General features: G+C 33.8%; 1 protein-coding gene across 1 annotated transcript; it reads left to right on the top strand.

The window, feature by feature from the left end:
• Window positions 1–763: 763 nt before the first annotated feature.
• Window positions 764–7,910, top strand: LOC135841820 (EH domain-containing protein 1-like). Its single transcript, XM_065359018.1, has 6 exons — window positions 764–1,566; window positions 1,656–1,768; window positions 1,860–2,020; window positions 5,238–5,394; window positions 5,766–5,936; window positions 6,009–7,910. Exons 1-6 carry the CDS (start codon window positions 764–766, stop codon window positions 6,212–6,214), a joined length of 1,611 nt encoding a protein of 536 aa, XP_065215090.1. The 3' UTR covers window positions 6,215–7,910.
• Window positions 7,911–13,679: the final 5,769 nt, after the last annotated feature.

Below are 13,679 nucleotides of genomic sequence, written 5' to 3'. Positions count from 1 at the left end.
GTAAAATTTTGATTTTTTCCCTCATTTTTGGCCTAAATTCGATTTTCAAAAATTCACCAAAAATCGAAAAACGCACTTTAGCACTTGAAATTTTTACAGGTGATAAATTTTTGCACGATCTTCCGATCTACCTTTGTAAAATTTGAAAATTTCCATGCAAGTCCTCCTATGTTGAAACGCAAAATCTGCGATTTCGGCTGACCTGTCGATCAAAATGGCCGCCATTTTGTAAGTAAGGCAAACTTATTTTTGGGCAAGTTTGCTTTAAAATGTTCCTCAGGATGTCCCCTTTGGGAAAAAAGTTGTCCCGGTCCCGGATGATCGGCTGGGGGGGGGGGGTGCAATTACTCCTATTGTCTGATAACGTACGTTTACTACGTCATTCTCGACACAAGATGGCGGTCCAGCATACTCCCTCTTACAGTTAGGTCCTTAGTTCCATATGTTTGTTTCGACCATTGTTTCGACTGGTCCTCTTATCACTCAGTAATAATTTCTTTGATGAGAAAATTGTCATTCATTTGATGTTTTTTTATTATGTTGTGTTTCTCGTGATATTATATTAGTAGTGATGTACTGCTGAAGTACGTATCAAGCTCGTAGATAACATATTTCTACCGAAATTTAGTCCATACGTGTCCCGAATTCGACGTGGAATTGATTTGTGATTGTGATCAATGCAACAGGTTCCAAAGCGTATTTTCCATAACTTCGGAAGAATATTTCACGGTTGAATTTTCAAGTAGCCAATTACCAGTTCAAAATGTTCAGCTGGATCAGTGGAAACGATTCTAAACATGCCCTGGATCAGTTCGACACTGTTATAGCAGGTTTGAAGACGATTTACAGGCAAAAGCTGCTACCTTTGGAATCAGCGTATCATTTCCATGATTTTCATTCGCCTCAACTCGATGATCCGGATTTCGATGCAAAACCCATGATATTACTCGTTGGTCAGTACTCTACCGGTAAAACTACGTTTATAAAATACCTTCTCGAAAGAGATTTTCCTGGTATTCGAATCGGACCGGAACCAACCACTGATCGATTTATTGCCGTCATGTATGGCGAGAAAGAGGGCATGATTCCCGGAAATGCTTTAGTCGTCGATCCCGAAAAACAGTTCAGGCCTCTATCGAAATTTGGAAACTCGTTTCTGAATCGCCTTCAGTGCTCGTTGGTCGAGTCGCCCGTTTTGAAAGGAATTTCTATCGTTGATACGCCCGGTATATTGTCTGGAGAAAAGCAACGAGTCGATCGAGGATATGATTTTACCGGAGTATTAGAATGGTTCGCCGAACGAGTAGATAGAATAATTTTACTATTCGATGCTCATAAGTTGGATATATCGGATGAATTTCAAAGATCTATCGAAGCTCTTAGAGGACACGACGATAAAATTCGAATCGTACTTAATAAAGCTGACATGGTTGATCATCAACAGTTGATGCGAGTTTACGGTGCACTTATGTGGTCATTAGGAAAAGTTTTACAAACACCGGAAGTAGCACGTGTTTATATCGGATCGTTTTGGGATCAACCACTGCGCTATGATGTCAACAGAAGGTACTGTTGCTATATTTCATTATTTTCATATCATTTCAGCCAATTTCAACGTTCAGTCATATTCATAAATTGTGCTTTCTTTTAAACAGATTATTCGAAGATGAAGAGCAAGATTTATTTAAAGATTTACAATCACTGCCAAGAAATGCAGCACTTAGAAAATTGAACGATTTAATCAAGAGAGCCAGATTAGCTAAGGTACCTTACGTATATCTATGTCTATAAAATTTAGTAGGCTACTTAAATATGGACAATATTCGTCAACAATAAAGTAATATTTTTCTTTCAGGTACACGCCTATATTATCAGTTCCTTAAGAAAAGATATGCCTTCGATGTTCGGTAAAGATGGCAAGAAAAAAGAATTGATCAAGAACTTGAACGTAATTTACGAAAATATTCAGCGCGAGCATCATATATCTCCCGGTGATTTTCCAGATGTGAAAAAAATGCAGGTTGGTATAACATGAGTGGGTACTTATTGAATGCTCATCTCCCAAAACGGAAAGAGAATAAATTTCCGACTTATCAAGTACCGAAATTATCTCTATCGGCTTCCCTTATTATCTGCTACATTTCCCTTGTGTGTCAAAATATGCGATGATACTCATATCAATAATATAGAATTTCATGCAAACAGATATGTCAACTTCGATTAGCACATTATACTGACAAGCGAACAAAATTTCAATATTCAGATTCTTAGGTTACATTTTGAAAGAAAATGTTGAAAGCTGAGCTGAACTAATTATTGAATTTTAAGAAGGTAGTGAGATCAGGGATTGTACCCGGTTACTTTGTGAAAATGTTGGTTACTAAAAATTACTTTTTTCACAAATTTCTTTTTTTTCCCTCAACATTTTATTCAAAATTCTTCGAAAAAAACGTCGCTTTCATTTAAATGGCATCACTGCTTTTTCAGCGTTACGAATTTTATTTTTTCAGTTTTGATGATTTTTCTTTTAAAAATGTACTTAGGGGTTTTCTAATATTTCGACAGGTACATATTAGTATTTTTGAATTTCTCGATGGTTTTTAGTGGATTTTCTCCTGTTTTGATTGATTTGTACATCTTGAATTATTTTGGTAGTGATTTTTTTCCATGATTTTGCTCTGAATTTTGATGATTTTTTTTCGCCTGAATTTTTGCAGAATTTTATCATCTTGAATTCTCGTGATTTTCTCATGAAAATTTTCCCTCGAGCTTGTGTTATTTTACTGCTCAAATAGTCGGGATTTCTCCTTACTTCGGTTCGTTGGCTTTTTTTTTTTTTTTTGGAAATTTTGTGAATTTTTTTCTTCGCCGATTTAATGAGTTTTCTTTTGAATTTTTGTAGATTTTTCCCTATTCTGACGGGTATGATTTTTTTGAATTTTCGCGAGTTCTCCTTTTTCAAGTTTTCCGAATTCCATTTTTTTTTCTTTTCAAAATATTTTGGCGAAGTTTTTCCAATTTTGACAGACTTCAGTTTTTTAACTTTGAATTTTCACGATTAATTTATAGTTTTGTTCTCAACTGTGGTCATTCTTTTGCCTAAATTTTGACTGCATTTTTTTAATATTTCAACAGTTTTTTTTTGAGTTTCGTGCTTTAAAAGAACAAGTGATTTTTTTGCTCACATTTTTGTGAAATTGTGATTTTTCTTCTTCCAAATATCACGATTTCCTTTAAATTTTGATCTTTTTTTCCAGAAGGGTGGGAAGCTTCTTCAATCTTCAACATTTTATGACTTTGTTTTTTTTTTTATTCTCACCTTCAGCGGTAGATTTTTCCGCATCTTGATATCTTTCATTCGTTGATCCCTCTCTCTCTTTTTCTCTTACCTTCAAGTTATGAGCGAAAGTCCTCCGTACTCCGTAGTTCCTCTCTCTTTGAACAATTTCCTTTTCAAGTTCGAATTATTTTTCTCTGTTGAATTCTCCTAATTTAAATTCTCGTGATTTCTCTGTTCTGAATTCTCAATGATTTTTTGCTGAACTGAGTAATTTTCGAGAGTTTTCCATTTTCATCATTTCCATAATTTTGTTTTGAATTTTATTGATTCGTTTTTCTGCCAAAATTTTTGTTCTTAATTTCGGCGAAACCATCTTTCTTGAATTTTCGAGATTTTTTATAAAATTTTCTCCTAATTTAGCCCCAAATTTTGGTAATTTTTTCTGCCTAAATTTTCGTGGAATTCCCCTGTTTACAGATGTTTTTCGAGTTTTTTTGGACTTTGAGACTTGATGGTTTTATTTATAGAATTTTTTTCGAGGATTTCTTGATTTTTTTTTCAAGTTTTATTCTTTCGAATTCTCGTAGGTTTTTTTTCCAGTTTTTCGACGATTTTACCCGAATTTTCGTGTTTTCTTTTGTGTATGCGAAGTTTTCGCAATTTTATTGTTAAATTTCCGGAGTTTTTTTTTCAATTCTTGCGATGTTTTTTCTTAAATTTTAATGCTTTTTCCTTAATTTTTTCAGTGGAGTTTTTCTACTTCTACTCGAATTTTTATTCTGGAATCCTCGTGATGTTTTTCAGCTTTTTAAATTTTGACAAAACTCTGTTTTTTGGTTCATTTTGAATTTCGCTCTCGAGTTTTATTGATTTATTAAAAAAAGATCACATTCACAAAGAGGTTTTTCAATATTATTTTTTGGTTTTTCCCACCTTCAGATCTTGATTTTTGCTCTGGTTCCTGTTCATGGTCATTTTCTCTCAATTTCAATAATTTTGTCGCTTTTTTCCATTTTTTTTGAATCGTGTCAGTTTTTTTACAGTTTGGAAAGAGGATTTTGTTTATTTTTGAGGCAAGGTACATTTTTTTTGTATTCGAATTTTTAAAATGATTTTCATAAATCACGTTTTTCCCAATTTGGGCTGTAATCTCCCCCCCCCCCCCCCCTCATCCACCGCCTTTCCTGTTGAATTTAATAATCTCCCGTTCTAAAATAATTCTTATTTATGGATTTAAAAAAAAATTATTGTTTAGTCTTTCTCTTTTTTCATCAAATCCTCGCTCATGTCAACATTTCTGCTATTTTACAATTGGTATTTTTGTGTTTGATTTTTTAAAAATGATTTTGAATAAAAGATTAAATTTCGTTCCTCCCTGTTTCGGTAGACTTCCCCCTCTTCTTTCAATTTTGAAATTTTTTCAGTAGCTGAACACATTTTTCGATTATGTTTCCGGAATCCATTATTTTTTTCATGCTTTCTTTTGCATTTTGATCTACGAAGTAGTTAATTTTCGAAATGTTAATAATCATCTGTTTTGAACTTTTGCTAGTATTTATTTTTAAAAATGATTTTTATTCGAATTTTGATGTTTTTTTTCCTGTGTCTTTTGAAAAAACTGCTATCGAAATTTTCGTTAATGTTTTGTTGTTTTTTGTAATCTAAAATAAAATGTAATGTTTTGTATGCATTAAAATTTTTGGTTGCCACTTTTTTTTACATTAAAATTTTTTAGTCACTTTTTGCAGATTTTTTGGTTACTAAAGTTACTTTTTTTGAGAAAAATTTGAGTACCATTTGAGTACAATTCCTGTAATATTAAAAAGAAGCTAGAACTGCATCAAAATTTTTAGTGTCAATAATTTTTCCATAGGTTAATAAAATACTGAGAAATTGCAAGTCAAATTTTGTATAATATATAAACGTAATAATAATTTTATTTCTATCTTGTTCTTAGGATGCATTGCAGTTTCAAGATTTCACGAAGTTCCAGTTGATAAAACCACATTTATTGGAAGTGGTTGATAAAATGCTGGCCGAAGATATTGCTCGATTAATGGCATTGATTCCTTTAGAAGAAAAGAATGCGACGACTTCAGAGCCTATTGTTAAAGGTACATAGAAATCGTTATTCCAGGATTCATGTAATTCCGGAGAGATTAGCTCATATTTTCAAAACTGAACTCTTCAAGTGCTAAATTATTCATCGGTTTAAATTGACTTTTATGTTTTGATTTCGAAATTGAAACAATTGAAATTACGGTATTTCATAAAAAATTATTCATTCTATTTTCATTTCGAATTCCTTAAAATTCTTGGAATTCAAAATCTTTTTACACGAGGGTTAATATAATATTTTACTCATTTTTCGTTACAACATAAGAGAATTCAGTTTTTTGGTTTGTAATTGGAGAAGACTCTACGCCGAATATTCGTTATGTTTTTCTCGAGCGAAAGTTCCTAAGACTGACTATTATGTATGTAGGAGGCGCATTCCAAGGAGTACAGGACACGATTAGTCCATTTGGGTATAAACGAGGCGAAGGCACGGATGCTGGTAAAGGCGAACCAGAATGGATTGTAGGCAAAGAACGACATAAGTACGATTCACTATTTGAAACGTTGAATCCTATCGAAGGAAAAGTGACAGGCACAAGTGAGTTATCATAAAATGATTAATTTAATTTTTTTAAAAAATTGAATGTCTAAATTTTTCTCGCACATTTAGATGCCAAAGCTGAAATGGTCAAGTCGAAACTGCCAAATACAGTTTTAGGTAAAATTTGGAAGCTATCCGATGTCGATAAAGACGGTCTTTTGGATGCCGATGAATTTGCTTTGGCAATGTATCTCATGGAAATTAAGTTACAAGGTCACGATTTACCTACCGAACTCCCGGAACATCTAATCCCACCTTCGAAAAAAGATTTATAATCGGTATTTCTAGTAATGATTATCATTAGTGGGCCAATTTTTATGAATTTATATAAATTAACTCGTTATTTATTTGAAAATTTTCAACTTTTTTCAGTGTAATATTTTATGAAACATTTTTTGGCTGTGATAAGTTAAAGCATGAATGAAAAAAAAAAAAAGTTGAAAAATTGTTCCGATATCATTTATTTATTACTCAACCAAATACGTATTATGTTTCAACTCTTTTGTTATTTCGTGCGTTTTATATTTATGTACTTTTACTTCAAACCAAAAATTCAAGAGCTTATTTTGAGCTTCTATTTTATACAACTCACGTTGTTCTATTATTCTTAAATCGTTGTACAGTTTATAATTTAATTCGTTTTTTCGTTTTAAATTCGATTGATATTCGACGTAATATAATACAATGCACAAATGTTTTATTTCTGTTTGTATTACTTATAATCATTTTGTTAATCAATCTTTCGAGAAAAAAAGTACACTGATACCTACTTGCTGCAATTTTTCAAATTCATGGAATTGTATTTACCATATTATTTCCTCGCTTTTAAAACTGCAATTCTTGAAAAACAAAAAAAAAAAAAAAAAAAAAAAAAAGGAAAGTCTCTAACGTAATAATTATAAGTATTTTCATGTTTTTATAAATAAAATTTGTTTAAAAAAATTTGTAGTTGTAGACGCGAGGCTAAGTAGAAAAAAAATCAAGAAGTTTAAGTGTGATTAAAAAAGAGAATTGGTTTTGAAAATTTTCGAACAAAATTTTTTCTTGCGACAAAATGATTGGCAACGTTGAGTTTTTGCGCGGGGGTTCATTACTCTAATATTGGTTTGAATTTTTTGGCCAAAGAAAATACGTATGTATTCGAAATATTTTCAATTTTGTTCCTATCTTGTGGTCGTCGAGTCTCAAGTCAAGAGCAATGTAGGTTAAGGCGGGCCTCCCCCTCCCACTCCCCTCCCCCCTTAAAAAAGGACCGTTGATTTTGACCAAATTCAGCAGAAACCTTCACTTTCAGTTGAAAGTCGCTGAGAAAACATTCTAGCTCCTCTGAAGGTGCCAAGCTTGGAGAGGAGAAATAAACTCTCGAAGAAAGAGCATTTTCAAAAAAAAAATCGTGTTTTTTCACTCTTGTCGCTACTCAACCCGATTATCCGTCTTTTAAAATTTTTTTTTTCTAGAATATTTTGCATTTATCATGCCAAAACATCGAAAGGTATCATTTCTGGGAAAATATTTTGGAACGGAGTGATGCCAATTTCCAAAATTGAAGAAAAATATCCAAAAATGTGAAAAGAACAAAATTTTTAAAACATGGCTTTAACAAAAAATAGACGATTTGGTAATTTTCAATTGCTCAGTAGAACCCTAAAAATATCAAAACAAGTTGCTGGGTAGTAACAGGAGGGAAAAGATCACGATGAAAAATTTTTTTTTCAAATTCATTTTTTTATTTATTTGCTTTGAAAAAGTGCTTTTGACCAATGTTTTTCATCAATGTTTTTGAACCATTTTTTGAAAAAAAAAATCTCATAATATTCGTGTTTTTGTCGGAAATTCCACATTTTGAACTTTTTTTAAATTTTCATTTTCCAATACGATTTTTTTCGAAAGTTTCACTTTTTTGTAATTCCGCCAATTGGGCAAGACGCCCTATCACACTCTTCAAAGCAATTCAATATATTTTAAAGCATTTACGCGTATTTCAATTTTTGTTTGTGTCATTTTTGAGATCTACTTGGGAATATTCCCATATTACTTACTCAACATTCTGTTTTTTCGGCATTTTCTGCTTCACCCTGACCACTTTTTTCCTGATACAGAGTGTCTGCAGGAATTTGTTAACTGAAAACCACTACTTTTTTACTATCTTTCCAAAAAAAAAATCACCTTCCAAAATATTTTCAACCTCCCCCCCCCCCCCTTCCACACACACAAAATAAGATCCTTATGGCAGGACAGGACATTTTTAACATTTTTGGAATTTTCCAAGAGGGAAAGGGGGATGGGCGAGGCAAAATTTCACATTTAAATTTTTCGCTTTTTCCAAGATCAGGGTGTCTAACAGGTCCTACTGGTCCTATTAGTCCTACTAAAGTCCTACTTTTTTTCAAAAGTCCTTTTGGTCCTACTAAAGTCCTACTTTTCAACAATTTTATGTAAAAGTCCTACTTTTTTTCAATTAGACCGTTTAAAACTTTCAATTTTTCCCCTTTTTTCCAGAATTTTGAGGGCTCATTTGTTGACTTTTTTAGATATTGAATTGCACATTTTTGAAAGCTTTCGCCCTCGCTTCGCTCGGGCTATTTGCTCTTCTTTTCCCGCGTGAAAAACTTATTGTTCTAATCCAAAAAATGTTCAAAGTTTGAATCAGAAAAATAAACTCCTCCCTCCTTAAAGAAACTTTTTGTTTTCACTTCTCAAAACATGATTGAATTTTTGCATTCAAATATGTACCATCGTTTTTATGCCTCTCGGAATACTGATTTCTGAGGCCTTTCGCTCGGGTCTGCTTGCTTTTTTTTTTATTTTGGATTTTACAAAAAAAAAATAATATCATTCGAATTCTATTGTTTTTATGCCTCCTAGAATACTAATTTTCGAAAGCTTTTGCCCTCGCTTTGCTCGGGCCCATTTGATTTTCTTTTTACATTTTCCATTTTTCAACAAAAATAACATTCAAATTTTAAAATTTTGAAGCAAATAGTACAGTACCTACTTAATATGAAATATTTACGATCAAAATTGAAGAATTCTGGTTAAAGTTGATTTTAAGCGAACATGATCTGATGTTCATCAATTTTTAAAATTGAAAAGGAGAAAATCAAACGAAACATTGAATTGAAACATTATATTTTATGGCGCTACCTACTTTTTCAAATAAAGTCATAAGGTGTTTAAAGACAAGAAAAGCAAACATTTTTTACAAAAATTTGGCCAAAAACTCGAATGTGAATTTTTACCCCCCCCCCCCCCCCCTTAAAAATTCCATAAGTGCCCGAAAAATGACCTGCTGAATGTCCTGCTAAAAGTCCTACTTAAGTCCTACTTTTTTATTTTGAAATTTTGTTAGACACCTTGAAGATTTTTTTCAAACAAACTGATGTCAAAAATATAATTTTGTTATTATTGAAATTAGGCGAAAAGAAACGTTTTACAACATCAAAAATTTTTTAAAAATATACAGAAATTTAATCCAAAATTTAAACGATTTTTGTGTTTAAAAAATTCACAATTTTTCGAAATAAAACGGCGAGTTTCAAAGTAAAATATAAGTAAGAGATACGTAAAATAATAACTTTGTCATTCGAAAGGTATAATTTTGCCCAATATTCATTATAACCTACAAAAATTTTGATTCCTCTCTCAAGTCTGGAATTTTTTAATTATGGAAAAGTGAAAAAAAAACTGGCCCTGGCGAAGCGAGGGTAAAAGCTCTCGAAATGATGTACATACTTCGAGAGGCAAGAGGCATGAAAATTATGTTTTTTTGTATGATGACTTGATGAGTTACTTGTAAGAAAGTTCATTATTTTGCTTCAAAATTTTTCCATTATTTTCACATTGTCTCGAGGTACTCAACTTCAGCAGCGCATTCCTACAAAGCTATAATACTTTGATCAAAACTAATTTCACAGTTCGAAAGGGCATTGCATTCTGAACTTTTTAAGCATTTTAAAATTTCCAAAAGTTGAAAGTTTAACTTTCAATTGAAAGTTCAAATTTTAAAATAGCGCTGTAAGTGGGAGGTACCATTTGAAATTCTGAAAAAATTTCCATAGATGTACCTTTTGATGCTTTTTTGAAATATTTAATTTTCGAGATGGGATCTCTTAATGGAGGGGGTGTCCCCCTCCCCCAAATATGAGTGAAACTTTCAACAAAAAAAATCTGGGGCATGTGATATATCGAATTGTATGTTTTTGGTAACGCTGAATACGAATATGACATCAGATTTTTGATTGGGCCCCATCCGCGGCCACCAGCACCTCCCCAAATGGGGTAAAAGTTCAAAAAAGTGTTTTGTTCGTGCGACACATCAAATAGTATGTTTTTGGTGACGCTGAATACGAATATGACGTCACATTTTTGATCGGAATTCATCCACGGCCCCCAGCACCTCCTCAAAGAGGGTGACCTAAAAAAAAAATGGTTTCATTCGTGTGACACATGAAAATTGAAATAACATGTTTTCGATATCGCTGAACACGAATATAGCCTTAGTTTTTCAAATTGACCTCACCCATGGCTACCAGAACCTCCCCTAATGGGTAAAAGTAAAAAAAAATAGTTGAATTCCGTGGCTAATTCAAGATATCGAAAGCATTTTTACATCGCATTTCAGAATTCACCTGGGCCTTTAGGGGTCAAGTTTCTGCAGTTTTCGAAAAAGGAAAAACGCTGTAAATAGGGTGAAAGTTGAAATTCAGCACCTGTAACCTCGGATTCATCATGATCTATGCGATTCTCTTAGGCTCTTAATTGATTTAGGTCAGGGATGAGGCCCGGCCCAGGACCAGGACCCAAAACGCGAAAAAACCCCGATTATTTCCTTGAAGCCCGAATGTCCAAGCCCCAAAACCTTAAAAACTGTAACCTACAAAGCCCTGGCCCAAAGCCCTAAACCTTTTCCTCCGAAAACCAAGCCCCGAACGTGAGCCCGGAAACCCAAACTGTGATCAGGGATTTTCGGGGCTTGTGTAAATTTTGTAAACTACATACTATTGTAATTACCGTTCTGTGCATCTCAAAACTTCTAAAGTCAAAAAAGGGGATTTTCAAAAAAAAATTACAACTTCGGCAAAAAGTTTAATATTTGATATTATAATATTCTGTAGGTAGTTCATTGTTCTTTGAAAAATGATACTTAAAAATTTGGACAGTAAGTAATCAAAAATTCCAAAAAAATTCAATTCTGATTGAAAAAAAAACTTTTCCATTCGAATAATTTTGAAAAAAGCAATCGGAATCTGCCCTTAAAATGTTTTTTTTTTCAACAGAAAATCAAATAAGATTTTACTTTACCTATTCTATTCTTCATTAAAATTGCAATTGAGGGGCTTCATGGAAAAGGTGCCGTAGTCAATTTTTTCCGCTGATGTAATTTTTTCAAGTTCAAATGGACTTGAGAAATTTTTCTACAGGCTATCATTTTCCAAATCATCTTTTTTAATGGAAATACAGTTGAGTCATTCCATGTCCACTCAACCAAAAAAAGGCGATTTTGAAAATCATGTCTTTCGATTTCGCTTAAATTTTTTTTACAATATATACCCACCCAGTAAGTAAGAACCCCGCATAGAGTTTGGTCCCAGCCCCTTCAGGGGGTGGGTGGGGGGGGCTTCCATTATTTTCACATTGTCTCGAGGTACTCAACTTTAGCAGCCCATTCCTCCAAAACTATGATACGTTGATCAAAACTGATTTCACAGTTCGACAGGGCATTGCATTTAGAACTTTTTAAGCATTTTGAAATTTTCAAAAGTTGAAAGTTGAACTTTCAAATTTCAAAATGGCGCTGTAAGTGGGAGCTACCATTTAAAATTTTGAAAAAATTTCCATAGATGTACCTTTTGATGCTTTTTCGAAATATTCACGTTTCGAGATGGGACCTCTCAATGGAAGGGGAGCACCCCCCTCTCCAATTTTGGGTGAAACTTTTGAAAGAAAATCTGGGGCATGTGATGTATCGAATTCTATGTTTTTGGTGACGCTGAACACGAATATGACGTCAGATTTTTGATAGGACCCCATCCACGGCCCCCAGCACCTCCCTAAAGGGGGTAAAAGTTCAAAAAAGTGTTTTGTTCGTGTGACACATGGAATATAGTATGGTTTTGGTGACGCTGAACACGAATATGACGTCAGATTTTTGATTGGACCGCATTCACGGCCCCAACAATTTTTTTTGGATTTTTACCAATTGGGGGAGGTTCTGCTTCTGGGGGCCATGGGTGAAATCGATTCGAAGAACTAAGGCAATATTCGTGTTCAGCGATATCGAAAACATACTATTTCATGTGTCACACGAATGTAACCATTTTTGGGGGGGTCACCCTCTTTGATGAGGTGCTGGGGGCCGTGGACGGGTCCAATCAAAAATCTGACGTCATATTCGTGTCCAGCGTCACCAAAAACACACTATTCCATGTGTCACACGAACAGAACACTTTTTTGAACTTTTACCCCCTTTGGGGAGGTGCTGGGGGCCGTGTATAGGGTCCTATCAAAAATCTGATGTCATCTTCGTGTTCAGCGTCACCAAAAACATAGAATTTGATACATCACATGCCCCAGATTTTCTTTCGAAAGTTTCACCCAAAAAGGGGGGTGGGGGTGCTCCCCCTTCCTCGAGAGGTCCCATCTCGAAACTTAAATATTTCGAAAAAGCATCAAAAGGTACATCTATGGAAATTTTTTCAATATTTTAAATGGTAGCTGCCACTTACAGCGCCATTTTGAAATTTGAACTTTCAATTTGAAAGTTCAAATTTCAACTTTTGAAAATTTCAAAATGCTTAAAAAGTTCTACATGCAATGCCCTTTCGAACTGTGAAATCAGTTTTGATCAAATTATCATAGTTTTGGAGGAATGGGCTGCAGAAGTTGAGTACCTCGAGACAATGTGAAAATAATGGAAGCCCCCCCACCCGCCCCCTGAGGGGGCTGGGACCAAACTAATTGCGGGGTTCTTACTTACTGGGTGGGTACCTAATACCTATATATTGTAAAAAAAATTTGAGCGAAATCGAAAAACATGACTCAAAAACGTTGGTTGAGTTGAACATGGAATTACCCGGTTCAGTATCACTGAATATTGTGAAATTAATTTTTAAAAATTTTAATACATTCAAAATTGTAAATGAATAAAAAAACAAAAAAATGACGAAGGCCCCTTTTCCATGGAACCTCTCAATTTCAAGCCCAGAAAAGTCTCCGAAAACCCTGAACACTTCATTCAAGCTCTGAACACTGAGCCCTGAAACCTAAAACCAAAGTTTCCTGGGCCCCAATCCAAGCCCAAGACCTAATAAATTAAAAATTTTTGATTGAAAGCCCAAGCCCCGGAACCCTGAACCCGAAAAAAAATCGTTCGGGGCCTCATCCCTGACCCTGATTTAGATACGTGTTATAAAAATCTTTTAGTGTCGATTCAAATCCAAAATATTCTCTGTCAATTATTTTTGAAGAAAAGAAAAAAATCTAAATCACTGGAGGCCCCAGTACGGTTTGAAACTGTCATCAATGGACTCCGGAGGTCGAAACTCGAAAGTAGGGTACAAAGTTACAAACAAACCAAATTTCAGATTTTTACTGATGCCTTCATTAAAAATTGATAGGCAACTCATGAGTGTAGTAAGTGAGAAGTTATGCGTCAAAGTAACTTTTGGTCAAAACACTTTTGAAAGTTGAAAGAACGAAATTGTCCAAGCGTTTAGTTATCACCAATTTTTACCTGGTAGA

This window comes from Planococcus citri, chromosome 3 (genome assembly GCF_950023065.1).
Source record: "Planococcus citri chromosome 3, ihPlaCitr1.1, whole genome shotgun sequence".
Lineage (NCBI taxonomy): Eukaryota > Metazoa > Arthropoda > Insecta > Hemiptera > Pseudococcidae > Planococcus > Planococcus citri.
The sequence above is the reverse complement of the archived record's forward strand: the minus strand, read 5'-3'. Positions and strand labels throughout refer to the sequence as shown.